The sequence below is a fragment of the Balaenoptera borealis genome (assembly GCF_965194805.1).
Source record: "Balaenoptera borealis genome assembly, chromosome: 1".
Taxonomy (NCBI): domain Eukaryota; kingdom Metazoa; phylum Chordata; class Mammalia; order Artiodactyla; family Balaenopteridae; genus Balaenoptera; species Balaenoptera borealis.
The window spans coordinates 165,266,316-165,286,741 of record NC_138860.1 but is presented as its reverse complement, the minus strand read 5'-3'; the positions used below and the strand labels follow the sequence as shown (position 1 = coordinate 165,286,741).

General features: G+C 36.2%; 1 protein-coding gene across 5 annotated transcripts in view; it reads left to right on the top strand.

Annotated features, from left to right (window-relative positions):
* Nucleotides 1-20,426, top strand: part of AGO3 (argonaute RISC catalytic component 3) — a 117,719-nt gene that overhangs the window by 76,523 nt on the left and 20,770 nt on the right. For all 5 annotated transcript variants that reach the window (XM_082363038.1, XM_082363042.1, XM_082363041.1 and 2 more), the window contains 4 exons: nt 280-413; nt 3,641-3,825; nt 16,818-16,977; nt 18,236-18,326. In XM_082363038.1, coding sequence (XP_082219164.1) covers nt 280-413; nt 3,641-3,825; nt 16,818-16,977; nt 18,236-18,326 — 570 coding nt within the window. The remainder of the gene's footprint in view (nt 1-279; nt 414-3,640; nt 3,826-16,817; nt 16,978-18,235; nt 18,327-20,426) is intronic.

Here is a 20,426-nt window from a genome sequence, read left to right as displayed (position 1 = left end):
GAGAAGGGCTCCCTAGCTAAGTCTGGAATTTAAAAAGTGTTTTATTGTTCCAACAATTTTTTTTGTTTGTTTCAAGATCAGTGTCTTTGCTTGAACTTAGTAGAACTTTTGTTTTTCTATGATAAAAATACAAAATATTGATTTAGAACAGCCTATTGCATGTAGAATATCAGATATATATCAGTTCAGCAATTTGAAATGCTTATTTTCAGCTCATTCAAATAAGGTATATATTAAATGTTTGTTCATTTTTGCCTTATTATTTCTCTTTCTCTGTAGAATCGGACAGTAGCAACACCAAGCCACGGAGTATGGGACATGCGAGGGAAACAGTTCCACACAGGAGTTGAAATCAAAATGTGGGCTATAGCTTGTTTTGCCACACAGAGGCAGTGCAGAGAAGAAATATTGAAGTAAGGCTTGTCATTAGTTTCACTTTGGGACCATTTTGTGTTTAAATTTTGTACTTCAGTTTTAAATTACTCAGCTAATATTCTAACCAGTGTTGCCTCAATATGAAGTATATTTAATCACTGAACCTTTAAAAATGTTTCTTCTCATTACTTTGATGAAGATTCCTGAATTTGTTGGTCATGTCTAAGTCACTGATTCATTCTTACAAGCATGCTCATAGACTAGCTTATGTGGTGTAGCAGGAGTACCATTGGCTTTTGATGGCGAACAGATTAGATATAATTCTCAGGTTTGCCACTTCCTAGTCTTACTACCATGGATAATTTATTTAATCTCATTATGCTTCAGTTTTCACCTTTTAAAAATAGAGATAATAGTACCTATTTACTGAATGAGGATTAAATAACATCCTTATTTCTCAATTGAGTTCTTTGAAAGAGTCATTTTACTTCTCATTTTCACTTCCTTACTTTCCAAAATTTGACCTGCATCTCCACTACTTTTCCTCTTCTCCAGATTCTTTCCCTCAACAATCTTCTGTTTAAATTTAAAACAGACCCCCAAAATCTTCATTTTTCATTTTACCTGACTTAAGCCTTCCAGGCTTCCATTCTCTCTCCTTCCTTGAAATCTTAGTGGTCTGCTGAAACTGGTTACTGGAAGATCTTCAGTATCTTTGTGCTTATCAATTCTAATGGTCTCTTCTCAGCCATTATTTTTCCTCAAAATTTGTGCAGCATTAGATACAATTGACTACCTTCCTGACATTCTCTCCATTCTTGCTTTCATGGTTTCTTTTTATCACTTTGGCTTCCTTTCTCCTCTATGCCCTCTCCTTTGGGACTCTCTAATCTTTGGGGCATTGGCAGTCTCAAGGGCTTCTGCTGTTACTCTTGTTTGAGGAGTTGTGCTACTGTGAAAAGAGCACCAGCTCCACTTGTGACTACCTCCACTCTAAAACTTTCAGGTTTCTCTTTGACAAAGAATAACATTAAAAATCAGTATAATATTAAAAAGTTTTCATTTGCCTCTTAAGTCCTTTCTCCATTTTCATATATTCTGGACAAAGAAACTGAGTACTGTATGCCCTCTAACTGTCTGGTATTTTTTTTCCATTTCCACTCATGCTGCTCTTTACTGAAAATGCCTCCTTCCTATCTCTGCATTTCTAAATAATAGCCAGTCTTCTGTGATTTGTGATGCTGGAAATAATCCATAGTAGTAAACATAGTAGTTTATCAATATCCTCTCCATTTGTACTTGTCACTTCCTGTATAAAATAGAATTACAATTATCTGTGTAAGTTTCTTATCTCCCCTCTGGAATCTAATTTCCCTAAGAAAACGATTATGGTCTAATTTAAGTCTCCACTAACAGATCCTATAAAATATGCCCATAATGAATAGTTCTTGAGTGACGTAGAGACCAGTTTACCCCAAGTCAATTCAGAATTTGCCTCCTGGGCTTCCCTGGTGGCGCAGTGGTTGAGAATCCGCCTGCCAATGCAGGGGACACGGGTTCGAGCCCTGGTCTGGGAAGATCCCACATGCTGCGGAGCAACTGGGCCCGTGAGCCACAATTACTGAGCCTGCGCGTCTGGAGCCTGTGCTCCGTAACAAGAGAGGCCGCGATAGTGAGAGGCCCGCGCGCCGCGAGGAAGAGTGGCCCCCACTTGCCGCAACTAGAGAAAGCCCTCGCACAGAAACGAAGACCCAACACAGCCATAAATAAATAAATAAATAAATAAAAATTAAAAAAAAAAAAAGAAAGCTGTTATAAACATCTGTGTACAGGTTTTTGTGTGGACATAAGTTTTGAATGCATTTGGGTGAATTGCAAGGAGTATGACTGCTGGATTGTGTGCTAAGAGTATGTCTCATAAAAAAAAAAAAAAAAAAGAATTTGCCTCCTTCATGTGAGAAAAATTATTTTCTATTTAATTCTGTTCACTCCTTTTTATTAGCTCCAAATCTTATGTCTTAAGGTTCACTTAGTATATTTTTTAGTATAGTTTTTATCCCCTGGCTTTCAAGTAAAATGTCATGAGGACAGTTAAAGACAATGCTGCTATTATCTTACTTGACCTCCAGAGACCAAAGAAAACACCTCCAACTGTTTTTCAAGCTTCGAGTTATTCTTTTCATTTTACATTTGTTATTCATGGCTTGATAGAAGTCTCATAATCATTGGGCTTATGGCTCTTGTTCAGACTAACTGAAAATATTCAACTTCATACTTTCTTGAATTAAATACTAATAAGGAAAAGGAGAAGGGAATTTCTACAAACTTCATCTCTGTCCTGAGGGAATCAGTGTTTTTGCGCAAAGATCACTCAGATCCTTGACTTAGGACCGTATTTGTTTTAAAAACAAGTAAAGTGATTGTTAAACCCCAACATTATTACTTATTTATTCTAGACTAAGTGCAGAATTTTGTTTAAATAAGAAATTATTAGTCTTTTGTTTATTCACTGCGGATAAAAGTACATTAAAGTGCTGTCTGCCTCATTTCTTTTTAAATGTTTTCTTGTTTTTTTTAATCTTTTCTGAGGACAGAATCTTTCCTGCTATCCTAGTGTCAGATAGGTATTATTGCAGAAAGAAATTCTGGACTAGGTCATAGTTCTTACTCTTGCCATTTGTCTAATAAGCATTTGACCTTGGTCAAATACTTAATGTCCCTGAAACTGTTTCCTGATTTATAAAATGGCAGTAATACCTTACCTACCACTTTCTTATGAATCTTGTCAGGATCAAATTAGAAAATGTATAATAGCTTAAATTTATCAAGCTTTTATACCATGTCTTGGGCAGTGTGCTAAGTGCTTCACATGTATTATCTCATTTAATCTTCACACCAACCCTGTATTGAAAGTGGTCATTTTACAGATGAGAGAAACTGAAAAAATTTGCCTAAAATTCCATAGCTAGTAAGTAACAGAACTAGAACTGGAATCTGTAGAGCTGAGCTCTTAACCAGCATACTCTATTACTAATGTCCTTTGTGAACTACAAAATGCCACATAACTGTACAGTAGTGTTCTTAGTTTGCAAAATAGATTACTGACCCACCATTGCCCTTAACATCAGTAGTCTGGTGACCTCTTCTTATATGGAGCACACAAATCTTTGCATCATTCTCCATTCCCTTCCCAAACTTTCCATTACTACTTTGTAGGTGTTGCTGACTAGACAAAGGTTTTATTTTTAGTGATTTCTCCTTCTAGGGGTTTCACGGACCAGCTGCGGAAGATTTCTAAAGATGCAGGGATGCCCATCCAGGGCCAGCCTTGCTTCTGCAAATATGCGCAGGGGGCAGACAGCGTGGAGCCCATGTTCCGGCATCTCAAGAACACGTACTCTGGGCTACAGCTCATTATTGTCATCCTGCCAGGGAAGACACCAGTGTATGGTAAGGATATTGTATTAAGATTGCATTTTTCCTCAAGTACTCAGTCTTCCTTTTAGGGACTTACCTGGCAGTCCAGTGGTTAAGACTCCGCACTCCCAATGCAGAGGGTATGGGTTCAGTCCCTGGTTGGGGATCTAAGATCCTGCTTACCGCACGGTGCGGCCAAGAAAAAAATATTCCTTTTAGAATTATGCTAACACATATCCTAAAACTTTCAAACATTAAAATATATTTTATAGCTATAGTATTTAAAACCATGTATTGTTACTAAAAAGACAAATCTGGAGAGCAAACTAAATAGTCTGAGACCCTGTGAAAAGAATTTCAGTAAAGGAAGCATTACAAAACAATGATTAAGAGAAGAATTATTTATTAAAAATGTCATTGAGATAACTTGAGTATCAGTATAATGTAGCGGTTAAAAGCACAGGCTCTGGAGTCAGACTGTGCTGCTTAATACCCAGGTTTTGCCAGGTATACTACCTGTGTGATACTACCTGAATTACTTAACCACACAAAGCCTGAGTTTCCTCATCTATGAAATTGGGATACTACAAATACCTAACCCATAGAAGGTAGTTGTAAGGATTAAATAAATTTACATGTGTAAACTGGGTCTATGATAGCACCTGTCATATAGTGAATGCTCAATAAATGTTAGCTCTTATTATTGTAAACGAGTTAAAGTTTATGAGATTAATATGTTAAGTATAAATCATTGAAACATGGAAAAACACAAAGAAATTATAATTTCCAAACTACTGAATGGAGTATAATTATTTAAGCTTAAAATGATGGAATTCACATAAGAAAATCGTTAGATCTGACTGCATAAAAATTAAGTTTTCCATACATCACAGTTATATAACTAAAATTAAAAGGAAACCATAGAACATGAAAAATATTTGCAGCAAATGGAGACAGCAAAGGGCTAGTTTATTATTAGTTAAAATATTCATATGGATCTGTTATTGCATTCAAAGGAAAAAATTTTTATATTCTCCTACATTAATGAGCAAAGAATATAAACCAAAATTTCTCAAGAAAAAACAAGTAAATATTTGAGAAAATGTTGGTTTTCACCAATAAAGAAAAGTACAAATTAATAAAAGGAAAATTTTTATGCTACTAAATTAGCAAATATATTTAAATACTGTACTACCTAGTGATTGTGAGTATGCAGTGAATCTAGTATTTTAATATATTGCTGATGGCAGTATAAATTGATAATATCCTTTCATAGAAAGTATAAAAATGTGCTTGCAGTCAACAGTTCAGTATTTCCCATTCCAAAAATATGTTCAAAGAAAAGAATTCATAATGTAGAAAAATCACTATGCACAAAATTTTCATAATGATATCTGTGACATTGAAAAACTACTAAGAACTGGTTTTAAACAGTGAGTACGTTGTATGTTGGTGAAATACTATGCAGTGATTAAAAATGATGGTTATAAAAAAAATGATGGTTATAAAATTCAAAAGATATTTTTTAAGTTGTGATAGAATACAGAAGGTGTTAAACTCAAAGAATTTGTAAATCAAGGTAAGAACAAACAACTGAAAAAGACAAAGGACATAAAAAAGAAATGCAAATGGTCAATTATCAGTGAAAAGATGCTGAGCCTCATTAGTCATTAAAGAAATATGAACTAGAATAAATTATTTTTCACCAACAATGATAATACCCATTTTTGGCAAAGGCATGAATAAATATACATTCTCATACACTGTTGATGGGAGAGAAAGTTGATATTACCATAGCCTCCAAGCTGATATTCTTGCCTTCATTCCCTCTAGTTCACTTTCAGTCCGTTTTCTACACTGCTTCACTCAGTGATTCAGTGAGTGATTTTTCTAATTAATAGATTTTATTTTTTAGAACAGTTTTAGATTTACAGAAAAATTGAGCAGATATTATAGAGAGTTCCTATATGCCTTCCTTCCCCTGTACACAGATTTCCCTATTTTTAACATTTTGTATTAGAGTGGTACACTTAATGAACCAGTATTGATAAATTATTACTAACATATTGTCCACAGTTTACATTAAAGTTTACTCTTTACGTGTACAGGTCTATGGGTTTTGACAAATCCATAATGTCACGTATGTACTATGACAGTATCAAAGAATAGTTTCACTGGTCTAAAAATCCCCTGTGCTCCACTTACTCATCTCTCCCTCCATCTCCTTAAAGCCCTGACAACCACTGGGCTTTTTATGTCTCTACAGTTTTGCCTTTTCTAAAATGTTATATAGTTGGAGTCATATGGTATGTCCCCTTTTCTGATTGGCCACTTTCAGTTAGAAATATTTAAGATTCCACCATGTCTTTTTGTGGCTTGATAAAGTCATTTCTTTTTAATGCTGAATAATATTTAATATTGCATTGTGTGGTTGTACTACAGTTTGTTATACATGTACCTGTTGAGGGACATCTTGATTGCTTCCAGTTTTGGGCAGTTATGAATAATACTGCTCAAACATTCACGTGCAGGTTTTTGTGTGAACATAAGTTTCTAACTCAATTTGGTACATAACCAGGAGCACAACTGCTGTATCAAATGATAAGACTGCCAAAAAGTGACTGTACCATTTTGTATTCCCATCAGCAGTGAATGAGAGTGCCTATTGCTCTACATCCTCTTCAGCATTTGGTATTGTCAGTTTTTTGGATTTTAGCAATTCTAATAGGCATGTAGTAGTATTTTATTGTAATTTTAATTTGCAGTTCGTTAATAACACAATATTGAGCACGGGACTTCCCTGGCGGTCCAGTGGTTAAGACCCTGCGCTTCCACTGCAGAGGGCACGAGTTCAATCCCTAGTTGGGGAACTGAGATCCTGCATACTGCGTGGCTTGGCCAAAAAAGTAGAGAGAGAGAGAGGGAGAGAGCACCTTTTCATGTGCTTATTTGCCATCTGTATATCTTTTTTTTTTAATTTATTTTATTATTTATTTAATTATTTTTGGCTGTGTTGGATCTTCGTTTCTGTGCAAGGGCTTTCTCTAGTTGCGGCGAGCGGGGGCCACTCTTCATCGCGGTACACGGGCCTCTCACTGATGCGGCCTCTCCTGTTGCGGAGCACAGGCTCCAGACACGCAGGCTCAGTAGTTGTGGCTCACGGGCCTAGTTGCTCCGTGGCATGTGGGATCTTCCCAGACCAGGGCTCGAACCCGTGTCCCCTGCATTGGCAGGCAGATTCTCAACCACTGCACCACCAGGGAAGCCCCATCTGTATATCTTTGATGAAATGTCTATTCCAATCTTTTGCTCATTTCTTAATTGATGTGTTTGTTTTCTTATTGTTCAGGTTTAAGAGTTCTTTGTATGTTTAGATACAAGTTCTTTATCAGATACCTATTTTGCAAATAATTTTATCCTAGGCTGTGGCTTGTCTTCTCTTAACAGTGTCTTTCATAGAGCACAAGTTTTAAATTTTAATGAAGTCCAAATTTTAATAAAGTCATCAATTTTTTTCTTTCACAGATCATTTTTGGTGTTATAGTCTAAGTTTTATACTGTGTTATCTTCTAGTAGTTTTATAGTTTTCCTTTTTTACATATAGGTTTATAATCCTTTTTTTTTTTTAATAAATTTATTTTATTTATTTATTTTTGGCTGCATTCGATCTTCGTTGCTGCGCGTGGGCTTTCTCTAGTTGTGGCGAGCGAGGGCTACTCTTCGTTGCAGTGCACGGGCTTCTCACTGCAGTGGCTTCTCTAGTTGCAGAGCACGGGCTCTAAGCGCGCGGGCCTCAGTAGTTGTAGCACGTGGGCTCAGTAGTTGTGGCTTGCGGGCTCTAGAGTGCAGGCTCGGCAGTTTTGGCGCACGGGCTTAGCTGCCCCACAGCATGTGGGATCTTCCCAGACCAGGGCTCAAACCTGTTTCCCCTGCTTTGGCAGGCAGATTCTTAACCACTGCGCCACCAGGGAAGCCCTATAATCCATTTTGACTTAACTTCTGTGAAAGGTGTTAAGGTCTGTATCTAGATTGTTTTGTTTTTTTTTTTCTTTTTTTGCACGTGGATTCCAATTGTTTCAGCACCATTTGTTGGAAAGATTATCTTTCTCCATGAAATTGCCTTTGCTACTTTGTGAATGATTGACTATTTGTGTCAGTCTATTTCTGGACTCTTTATTTTGTTTCATTGGTCTGTATGTCCATTCATTTGCTAAAACCACACTGTCTTGATTAATTTAGCTTTGTGATAAGTCTTGAAGTCAGATAATGTCAGTTCTCTGACTTTGTTCTTCTTCTTCCCTGTTGTATTAGCTAATAGGTCTTTTGCCTATCTATATAAACTTTAGAATCATTTTGTCAATATCACAAAATAGCTTGCTGAGACTTTTGTTGGGATTACATTGAATCTATAGATCAAGCTGGGAAGAATTGACATCTTAATGTTAAGTCTTCTATCCTTGAACATGGAATATCTCTTTGTTCAGAGCTTCTTTGATTTCTTTTTCAGAGTTTATTTATTTATTTATTTATTTATTTATTTTCGGCTGCATTGGGTTTTCGTTGCTGCGCGCGGGCTTTCTCTAGTTGCAGCGAGCGGGGGCTACTCTTCATTGCGGCGCGTGGGCTTCTCACTGCGGTGGCTTCTCTTGTTGCGGAGCACGGGCTACAGTAGTTCTGGCTCACGGGCTCTAGAACTCAGGCTCAGTAGTTGTGGTGCACGGGCTTAGTTGCTCCATGGCACGTGGGATCTTCCCGGACCAGGGCTCGAACCCGTGGCCCCTGCATTGGCAGGTGGATTCTCAACCACTGTGCCACCAGAGAAGCCCCTTATCAGAGTTTTATAGTTTTCCTCATTTAGATTTATATCTAAGTATATTGTTTTTTTCTTTTTCTTCTATAAATGGTATTGTGTTTTTAATTTTAAATTCTAGTTGTTCATTTTTAGTATTTAGGAATGCAGTTGATTTTTGTATATTTATTTTGTATCCTGAAACCTTGCTATAGTCACTTATTAGTTCCAGGAAGCTTTTGTCAATTTTGGGGGATTTTCTGCATAGACAGTCATGTTCTCTATGAACAAAGACAGTTTTATTTTTTCCTTCCCAGTCTGTATACTTTTATATCCTTTTCCTTGCATTAGCTAGGAATTCCAATACGATGTTGAATAGCAGTGGTGAGAGGAGACATTCTTGCATTGTTCCTGACTTTAGGGGGAAAACATCTAGTTTCTCAGCAGTAAACATGATGTTAGCTATAAGCTTTCTATAATTGTTATTTATCAAGTTGAGGAAGTTCCCCTCCAGTCCTAGTTTTGCTGAGAGTTTTTATTATGAATGGATGATGGAGTTTGCAAAATGTTCTTTTCTGCATCTGTTGATATGATCATATGATTTTTCTTCTTTTTTTTCTCTTAATGTGATCAATTACTTTAATTGATTTTCGAAATGTTGAACCCAGCCTTGCATGCCTGGGATAAATCCCACTTGGGGATGGTATGTAATTCTTATACATTGTTGGATTCAATTTGCTAATATTTTGTTGAAGATTTTGCATCTGTGTTCATGAGAGATATTGATCTGTAGTTTTCCTTTCTTGTAATGTCTTTTTCTGGTTTGGGTATTAGGGTATTTTGGCCTCAGAATCATGAGTATTTCCTCTGCTTCTGTTTTCTGGAAGAGATTGCAGAGAATTGGTATCATTTGTTCCTTGAATGTTTGGTAGAATTCTCCAGTGAAACCATCTGGGCCTGGTACTTTCTTTTTTTGGAAAGTTGTTAATTATTGATTCAATTTTTTTAATAGGTACACACCTATTCAGATTATCTATTTCTTCTGTGTGAGATTTGGTAGTGTCATTCAAGGAACTGGTCCACTTCATGTAAGTTAACAAATTTGTGGGCCTAAAGTTTTTCATAATATTCTTTTATTATCCTTTAAATGTCCTTGGGGCCAATGACCCTTTTTTCATTTCTGATATTAATAATTTGTGTTGTCTGTTTTTTTCTTGATTAGTCTGGCTAGAGGTTTATGAATTTCTTTGATCTTTTCAAAGAACTAGCTTTTTGGTTTCCTTGATTTTCCTCTGTTGATTTCTTATTTTCAATTTCATTGATTTCTGCTCTAATTAAGATTTTTTTCCTTCTGCTTGTTCTAGGCCTGTATTGTTCTTCTTTATCGTTCTAAGGTAGAAACATAGATTATTGATTTTAGATCTTTCTTCTCTGCATTCAGTGCCATAAATTTGTCTCTTAATTACTGCTTTCACTGCATCACACTAATTTTGGTAAGTTGTATTTCATTTTGATTTAGTTCAAAATATTTTTAAATTTCTCAAGACTTTTTCTTTAATCCATGTCTCATAGAATTATGTTGTTTAATATATAGATATTTTGGGATTTCCTGGCTATCTTTCCATTATTGATTTGTAGTTTAATTCCACTGTGGTCTGAGACCATACTTTGTATGATTTCTGTTCTTTCAGATTTGTTAAGGTGTGTTTTAGGACCATAATGTGGTCTTCCTTAATGAATGTTCCATGTGAGCATGAGAAGAATGTGTATTCTGCTGTTATTGAATGAAGTATTTTATAAATGACTCTTAGAATCAGTTGATTGATGGTACTGTTCAAGTCAGCTATTGAATATATACTTACCTTCTGCCTGCTGGATCTGTCAATTACTGATGAAAGTGCATTGAAGTCTCCACTATAATAGTGGATTTGTTTGTTTCTCCTTGCAATTCTATCAGTTTTTGCCTCACTTATTTTGGCATTCTTTTCTTAGCTGCATACATGTTAAAGATTTTCCTGTCTTCTTGAAGAATTGACCCTTTTATTATTATGTAATACCCCTCTTTATCCCTGATAATCTTCCTAGTTCTGAAATCTACTTTGTGTGAAAAAATACAGCGACTTCAGTTTTCTTTTTCTTGGTGTTAGCATGGTATATCTTTCTGTATCACTTTATTTTAGAATTGGTTTCTTGTAGGCAACACGTAGTTTGGGTCTTTTTTATTTTTGGTTGCGGTAGGTCTTAGTTGCAGCAGGCAGGCTCCTTAGTTGTGGCACTCAGGCTCCTTAGTTGTGGCATGTGAACTCTTAGTTGCGGCATGCGTGTGGGATCTAGTTCCCTGACCAGGGATCGAACCCAGGCACCCTGCATTAGGAGCATGGAGTCTTAACCACTGCGCCACCAGGGAAGTCCCTGGGTCTTATATTTTATCTTCCCCTCTTTTTCTCCATTTTATGGGGTTTTTTAAATAAATTTATTTATTTTATTTATTTATTTTTGGCTGCATTGGGTCTTTGTTGCTGCACGTGTGCTTTCTCTAGTTGCGGCGAGCGGGGCTACTCTTTGTTGCGGTGCGCGGGCTTCTCATTGCGGTGGGTTCTCTTGTGGAGCACAGGCTCTAGGTGCGCTGGCTTCAGTAGTTGTAGCACGCAGGCTCAGTAGTTGTGGCTCGCAGGCTCTAGAGTGCAGGCCCAGTAGTTGTGGCACACAGGCTTAGTTGCTCCGCGGCATGTGGGATCTTCCTGGACCAGGGCTCAAACCCATGTCCCCCGCATTGGCAGGGGGATTCTTAACCACTGTGCCACCAGGGAAGCCCCTCCATTTTATGGTTTTAAATGAGCATTTTATATTATTCCATTTTCTCTCTTACATCAGTTATACTTTTTTTTTTTTTTAACTTTTAGTGGTTTCCCTAGAGTTTGCAGTATACATTTACAACTAATCTGAGTTTGCTTTTAATAATTCTGTACCACTTCACAGATAGTGTAGATACCTTATAACAAAGTATTCCCAATTCCTCCCTCCCCCTTACAATATTGCTGTCATTCATTTCACCTATCCATAAGTTGTAACCACACAATATATTGTTGCTATTATTATTTTGAACAGTATCTCTTAGTTCAGTTAAGAATAAGAAAGTAAAAGATCTTATTTTACTTTTATTTATTCCTTCTCTGACCTTTTTTTATATATAGATCTGGACTTCCGACCTGTATACTTTTCCTTCTTTCTGAAAAATGTCTTTTATCATTTCTTTCAAAGCAAGTCTACTGTCAACAGATTCCCTTAGTTTTTATTTGTCATATTTCCCCTTCACTTTTTACAAAATTATTTGCTTATGTTTACTTATAAATCAAATTATCTACTCACATAGTTTCAAGTGTTAAATCATTCTGGAATTCTTATTTTCAAAAACAGCACCTTTATAGCTGTCATCCCATTTGTTTTTTTCATAGGAAAACTCTTTCATCATTTGCCACTTTTTAAATTCAATTTTTGTTTATTGAGTGCTGCTGCCTGTATTTCAGTTTCTTCTGTAGTCCTGCCCTGTTTTGCCAGAGCCCTGGGACCTCTACATTTGTCTCATGTTGGTGTAGGTGATGCCTTCTATAAATCAGTCACTTGGTGTCAATTTTTTTTTTTTTTTTTTGGCCACGCTGCGTGGCATGCGGGCTTTTAGTTCCACCACCAGGAATCGAACCCCTTGCAGTGGAAGCGCAGAGTCTTAACCACTGGACCACCAGGGAAGTCCCAGGTGCCAAATTTTGATTGTAGTTTTCATTCCTTCTGAGGTACTGTTTTCATAGGAGTGTTCCTGAATTAACTATTTTTAAACAAGTTTTTATGTATATGTGTGATAAAATATACATAACATAAAATTTACCATTTTAACCATTTTAACGTACACAATTCACTGGCATTAAGTATATTCACAGCATTGTGCAACCATAACTACTGTCCACTTCCAGAACTTTTTCATCATCTCAAACAGAAACTCTGTACCCATTAAACACTAACACCCCATTCCCCTACCCACCAACACCTGGTAGCCTCTATTGTACTTTCTGTCTCTATGAATTTACCTATTCTAGTAACTCATATAAATGGAATCATACAATACTTATCCCTTTGTTTCTGGCTTATTTCACTTAGGGTAATGTCCTAAAGGTTTATCTATGTTGTAGTATGTATCAGAATTTTCTTCCCCTTTTTTGTTGTAAAATATACTAATATATAAAACAAAAAATTTACCATTTTAACAAGTATACAGTTCAGTGACATTAAGTACATTCAGTGTTGTACAACCATCACCACCATCCATCTCCAGAACTTTTTCATCATCCCTAACTGAAACTCAGCACTAACTCCCCATCTCCCGTCCCCCAACCCCTAGAAACCTATATTCTACTTTCTCTCTCTATGAATTTGACTGAATAAATCATACAGTATTTGTCCTTTTGTGACTGTTTATCTCATTAAGCATAATGTCCTTAAGGTTTATCCATGTTATAGTATGTATCAGAATTTTCTTCCTTTTTTTTTTTTTTAATTTATTTATTTATTATTTTTGGCTATGTTGGGTCTTCGTTTCTATGCGAGGGCTTTCTCTAGTTGTGGCAAGCGGGGGCCACTCTTCATCGCAGTGCGTGGGCCTCTCACTATCGCGGCCTCTCTTGTTGCGGAGCACAGGCTCCAGACGCGCAGGCTCAGTAGTTGTGGCTCACGGGCCTAGTTGCTCCGCGGCATGTGGGATCCTCCCAGACCAGGGCTCGAACCCGTGTCCCCTGCATTGGCAGGCAAACTCTCAACCACTGCGCCATCAGGGAAGCCCAGAATTTTCTTCCTTTTTAAGGCTGAATAATATTCCATTGTTATGTATATACACATTTTGTTTATCTATTCATCTATCAATGGGCACTTGGATTAGTTCCACCTTTGGGCTATTGTGAATAATGCTGCTTTGAACATGAGTATACAGCTCTCTGTTCCAGTCCTTCCTTTCACTTTTCTTGGGTATATTACCAGAAGTGAAATTGCTGGATTATATAATTCTGTTTTAGTTTTTTGAGCAATTGCCTTACTGTTTTGTACAGAGTCTGCACCATTTTGAATTCCTATCAGCAGTGTACAAGGTTCCAGTTTCTCCACCTTCTTGCCAATACTTATTTATTTATTTTAGCCGTCCTATTGGGTGTGAAGTAGTATCTCTTCATGGTTTCCATTTGCATTTTCCTAATGATTAGTGATGTGGAACATCTTTTCATGTGTTTATTGAACATTTGTAGATCTTCTTTGGAGAAATGTCTATTCAACTCCTGTGGTCATTTTTATTTGGATTGTTTGGGTTTTTTCTTATTGAGTTATAGGAGTTAGTGTGTGTGGGTTTTTTGTGCATGTTGTTTTTCGTTGTTTTGTTTTGTTGGTTGGTTGGTTGGTTTGTGGCCACACTGCACAGCTTGTGGGATCTTAGTTCTCCAACCAGGGATTGAAACCAGGCCCTTGGCGGTGAGAGTGTGGAGTCCTAACCACTAGTCCACCAGGGAATTCCCAGGAGTCAGTGTTTAATTGTTCCTGCAGTTAATGGCTTCATCAGCTTCTGCTTCTAATAAGCTGATCTTGGCTGTGATTCTCTGTATTCACCTGTTTTGGGGGTAGCAGTTTTCTCTGATGGATCTAAGACTAAGACCAGTCATTAATTTTCAGTTTGTTCAGCTTTTTTTGTTGTTGTTGTGAGGATGGAAATGATGACTTCTAATCTTTTATGTGTTGGTGCTATAGCTAATGTCCAGAGTGGTATTTTTAAAGTACAAATCTGATTTTATCCTCTTCCCTATCACCCCCACTTCAGTAGTTTTTCATTATACAATTGGTAAAATTGATATTTAAGATTATCTTCCAGGGGTTTGCATGTTCTAATCCGTGACTTTATTTTTTTTAATAAATTTATTTATTTTTTATTTTTGGCTGAGTTGGGTCTTCGTTGCTGTGCACAGGCTTTCTCTAGTTGTGGTGAGTGGGGGCTACTCTTTGTTGTGGTGCGCGAGCTTCTCATTGCGGTGGCTTCTCTTGTTGCGGGGCATGGGCTCTAAGCACGCAGGCTTCAGTAGCTCTGGCACGAGGGCTCGGTAGTTGTGGCTCACAGGCTCTAGAGCTCAGGCTCAGTAGTTGTGGCACACAGGCTTAGTTGCTCTGCAGCATGTGGAATCTTCCCAGACCAGGGCTTGAATCCGTGTCCCCTGCATTGGCAGGTGGATTCTTAACCACTGTGCCACCAGGGAAGCCCCTAATCCATGACTTCTTACCTCTTCAGAATTCATCTCACTTTATGCTCTTTTTTCCCTGCAGAAACTCTTTGTTTATCCTCTTCCTTCTACCTGCATTGCTTCTCATAATCCATCTTCCACCCTTTACCAAGTAAACACACATTCTTTTGAATTTTAGTTCAGACATCCCTTCCTTGGGGAAGCTTTGCCTGACCTCCCTGACAAGGTCAAATTCTCTCACTTTTATTGTCTTACAGCACCTTGTTACCACTCCTTTATGTTGTTTCACAGTTACAATGTTAAATTTGAAGTTATTTAATTAATGGCTATTTCTCTGACTAGACTATAAGCTCTGTGAGGGCAAGAACAATGTCTCTCTTGACTTAACATTGTATATCCAGAGCTTCGCACAGTACTAGCATGTATTAGGTGGCTCATTAAATATTTGTTGGATGAATTAATAAACCTTTTTAGAGGGCAACTTTTCAGTATCTATAAAAATGTTAAGTATATATATCTCTGATCCCTCAATTCTACCTGTAGAAATTTATTCTGAAGCTCTAGTTATACAACCAAATGAAAGTTAAATATACAAGGATGTTATTCATAGCATTGTTTGAAATAATGGAAACCTGGAAAAAGTTAAAAATATGTCGGTGTATGAGTAGTGGTTAGATACCTTTTGGCATTTAAAAACAAAGTAACAGCTGTTGTTATAAATAATAAGGGCATCTATATATTGGCATTCAGAACATACTATATTATTAAGTGAATATGACAAGTTACACAATAGAGTGTATAGTATATTCTCAATTTTTGTTTAAAAGTGTTTTCCATGTGTTATATATAAGAAGTTATGTACACCGAACTCTTTATGGTAGTTACAATGGCAGAGAGGGGGAGAGGAACAGGAAACAGGATAAGGAAAGGAACAGGATAAAAACCTTTATACAGTAATACCTCTATATTTCTAAATTAAAGTTTGGAGAATTAGATTGAAAGCTAAAGTATACTGTGATTATAACTGCATTAAAATAATGCAAATGAGAACATTATTGGAAGAGAGTACAATTAAATACTAATAAGGGTTTATGTATGATATTTTTCTCTGGTTTTTCGGTTATTGTGGTTATACTATTTTCGTGAAGACAAAAGTATGCTTCCTTATATATGAAGAAAACAACTGGAAAAAATTATCACTAAATACTTAAGCTAATCTTCAAGGCAGTAAGTATACTTTATTTTTTAGGATTATTTTTCGTATTTTATAGTTGTATATTGTAGAACACAGTTTTCAGAAATGCTGGAAACAGTTCATTCAAAAGATCTAGTTTATTTTAATTGGCTAGATATCAAGTTAAAACATTTAAGATAGACAGTATATTACTAATTGTACTCTCTTTTTTTTTTTTTTTTTAATTTTGGCTGCGCTGGGTCTTCATTGCAGCGTGAGGGCTTCTCTAGTTGTGGCCTGCAGATGCAGGCTCCAGAGCACATGGGCTCAGTAGTTGCGGCGCACAGGATTAGCTGCCCCATGGCATGTGGGATTTTAGTTCCTCCACCAGGGATTGAACCTGCGTCCCTGCATTGGAAGGCGTATTCTTAACCACTGGACCACCAGGAAGTCCCACTAATTGCACTCTTGAATGCCCTCAAAACTCTGCACATTTATATAATCAAATAAGGCAGTATAGGGAATTCCCTGGCAGTCCAGTGGTTAGGATCCGCACTCTCACTGCAGAGGGCTTGGGTTCAGTCCCCGGTCGGGGAATTAAAATCCCACAAGCCGCGCAGCATGGCTGAAAAAAAAAAAAAAAGGAAGTATACTTTAATAACATTGTTTTAGTATTGGTATAAGTTTTGGTATCCTGTAATACAGTGATGTATTTCACAAGGGGAAAACATACATAGCAGCTTAATTTTCAGTAAAATTTGCCTTTTCATAACTAGAGGTATTTGTATTTGTTCCATAGCGGAGGTGAAGCGTGTTGGAGATACACTTTTGGGTATGGCTACACAGTGTGTTCAAGTCAAGAATGTAATAAAAACATCCCCTCAAACTCTCTCAAACCTGTGCCTAAAGATAAATGTTAAACTTGGAGGGATCAATAATATTCTTGTACCTCATCAAAGGTAAGATAAGCTAATCACCTAATAAAATATTAATTTTTCTCTGTATTGCCATATCTAAGACCTATGTAAGAGACAGCTTTGATGATTCCTGCCATGGGAGATAAGTAGACATTTTGGCAAAAACTTAAGAGTTTTGATTGGCAAAATTTACAAGATTCCTTTATGAAAAATCCCCTCCCATCTCCATTTTCATTTAGTATGCAAAGTGCCTCGTCCCTGGCTAGAAAGTAGAGAATTTTATTTATTTTTCACTGGAGAGCCCAGCTTGAAGAACTTTCTCATTGTTTGGTAGTCATCTTCAAGCTGGTGTCATGAGGCAACTCACTCACCTAGAAAGTGAGGGAAGCCTTTCTTCCCTCCTTTAGGGGCTTTGGGTGGGGTTGGATGGGGGGACATGTCAATTAAGTATATCAATTAAGGAAGCCATATCAACTCCTGGCGGAGTCAGTGGGACAACAGATGTTACTGTTATATCACCATCATGTCTAAGAGCTCTTAGGAAGTATGAAACGTAATGACCTAGAAATAGGGTGCTGGGGAAGAGGCCGTTATTTGGAGAATTGAACAACAGGTTTCCTTTTAATAGTTGAAGCAACTAGGGCTCTAAAAAATTAAATATCTTGTTGACACAGAAGCTCTTTTTTTCCTGTTTTTCCATACTGCCTCTATTTCCCATCCCTATTAAATATGAGATTCATAAATGACATGAATATAGAATTTTATCAACAACTCCAAGAACTAAGAGTCATTTGAATCTTAAAGGATACAGTTTTAAAATAAAATGAACTGCTAGCTACTTTATGACTATTAAACGTATGTTACTCAAATTTTATACTTTTGGTCAGAGGCTGGGGAGTAGTAGAGTCCCATAATCCTTTCCAGTGTGGTTTAATGATTCTTTATCTCCTTGAGAGATTACATTGGCTTAAAATGTAAGTAGATTAAAGAATGATTGATACAAATCAGTGGATTAATATGAGGAAGTTTATCATTTTATGCCTATTAAGAATGCTAGCAGCAGTTGACCTTTGCAACCACCAGCACCGCTGCTTAAGGCAGAAAACTGCTCTGAATACTTCACTTAATAGAGATTCATGAATTAAGAGAATAAAGCTGTCAGTAGTTCAAGTCTATGAAGTTGTCTATAACAGACCTCCTCTGTGCTATGCCAGCAACTTGCAGTTGTGTTGCAGTAGTGTGAAATAGGTAAAAGGATAATGAAAAAAATGATCTAACTCTTTTTAAAACTGTGTTTAAGACCTTCTGTGTTCCAGCAACCAGTGATCTTTTTGGGAGCAGATGTCACTCATCCACCAGCTGGGGATGGGAAGAAGCCTTCTATTGCTGCTGTGAGTATCTTTAGACAGGTTTATCTTATCTAAAGTTTAGACAAAGATCAACATTTTGGTTTTAACTTTTTGAATTTTAATGACATTTTCTTTGAAACCAACTTTTATAAATATAAAGTTTAAAAAATATATTTATAAAGTTTTATAAATATATATATCTATATGTAGATCTCTCCAGAGCCAACTTTCAAATGTTCTTTGGGTTTTTGAAAAGAATGATATTCTCTGGTTTGGAGGCTGCAAGTTCTATATATATCTATTAAATCAAGTTTATTAATTATATTACTCAACTCTTCTGTATCCTACTTTAATTTGTCTGTTTGACCTCTCCATGGTTGTATATTTTCAGTTACTTTTTGTAATTCAGAGTTTATGTATTTCAGTAGTGTCTTTGTTACAGAAAGATGCATGACATATAAGTTTGCTGGATTGCATTTTTTTCAGTATAAAATATCTTTCATCTTTGTCCAGTTTAATACTTTGCACTTGAATTCTTTATTACTGCTCCTCTTACTTTTAACATTTGCCTGTTCTATCTTTTGCCCACCTTTATATTTGTAACCTTTCTGTGTCAGTTCAAAGGTGTATTTCTTATAAACTTCATAAAGCCAGATGATATTTTACCCAACTTGAAAATTGCTTGACACACCATTGTAGAGCAATTATACTCCAATAAAGATGTTAAAAAAAGAAAGAAAGAAAATTGCTTGATTTTAACAAATGTCAGCATTTTGAAAATGTCAACATATTTTAGGCATACTTGATAAATTTCAGAAATTAAACTGTAAGACTTTTTATATATTTTTTCTATCATTCATTATAATCTTTACTTTTAATTTTAAAAATCTGATAAATCTTAATCTTTCCTTGAAAATGATAGTAATATTAAATTTTTCACTTATTTTTCCAAAGCTCTTTTCATTAATGAAGAAAATTAACTTTTATCTATTAATAAATTATATTTCCTTGTATTCTTAATGTTATGCATAAATTGTGTACATTTCAAGTGTCCTAGAGGTAGTATTGAGCAATCTCTGATAGTCATTAAAATGTTCCTAGAGAAGATAAAATGATACAAAATTTCTAAAGACTTACTTTGGATTTGCTATTTTTGGGTTGTTTTCCAAGAAGTTTAAGCACTTTTAAATTCTTTTGGACTTCTGGGTTGTCATTGTCCTTTTTTGCTAAATCCATTTCTACCAAATATTCACTTTCTTTTATAATTATCAGAGGTCTTGTAAATAGAATTTGATTATTTTTGCTATATATCTTCTATTCCCAAGAACTTAAAGACTAGTGTGAGAAACAATGTAAGTAATAAATGCCATGTAGTATAATAGATACTACCATGACAGTGATGTGAATTAAAATTGCAAAAATCTGGTGTGTTGAGGAATTTCAAATGCAGGGAATTGGAATGTAGTATAGCAGACTGTGAGGCTTGATTTTGTAAGGCTTTTTTTTGCCATCAGAGGGGGTATGGATTTATTTTTAGCAGTGGAAAAGAAACGGTCAGGTTCCTTTTTTTTTTTTTTTTTTTTACTTAGGGAAGATTAAAAAAAGCAGATACAATTCCATGTACCTAAAGAAGTAGACAAGTTCTAGCTCACTTTTTAAAAAACTCTTGGTTATTTTCTAATCTGACCTAAGACTGAAGAGAAATATAAGAATTTTCCATATCTTGGTTTCTAATAAGATGTTTAAATTACTGACGGGAATTTAGGTACTCTTTTGAAATAGTTTGTTTTTATTTATTTATGTTTTAATTGATGTATAATTGACATATAACATTATTTTAGTTTCAGGTGTATAACATGATTTGATATTCATATATATTGTGAAATGATCACTACAATAAGTCTAGTTAACATCTGTCACCATACATAGTTACAAAAGTTTTTTCTTATGGGGAGAACTTTTTTTTTTTTTTTTTTGGCTGCGCCGGGTCTTAGTTGGGGCACACAGGATCTTTCCTGGTGGCGCGTGGGCTCCAGAGTGCATGGGCTCTGTAGTTGCAGCACGAGGGCTCTCTAGTTGTGGCACCCAGGCTTAGCTGCCCCAAGGCATGTTGGGATCTTAGTTCCCTGACCAGGGATCAAA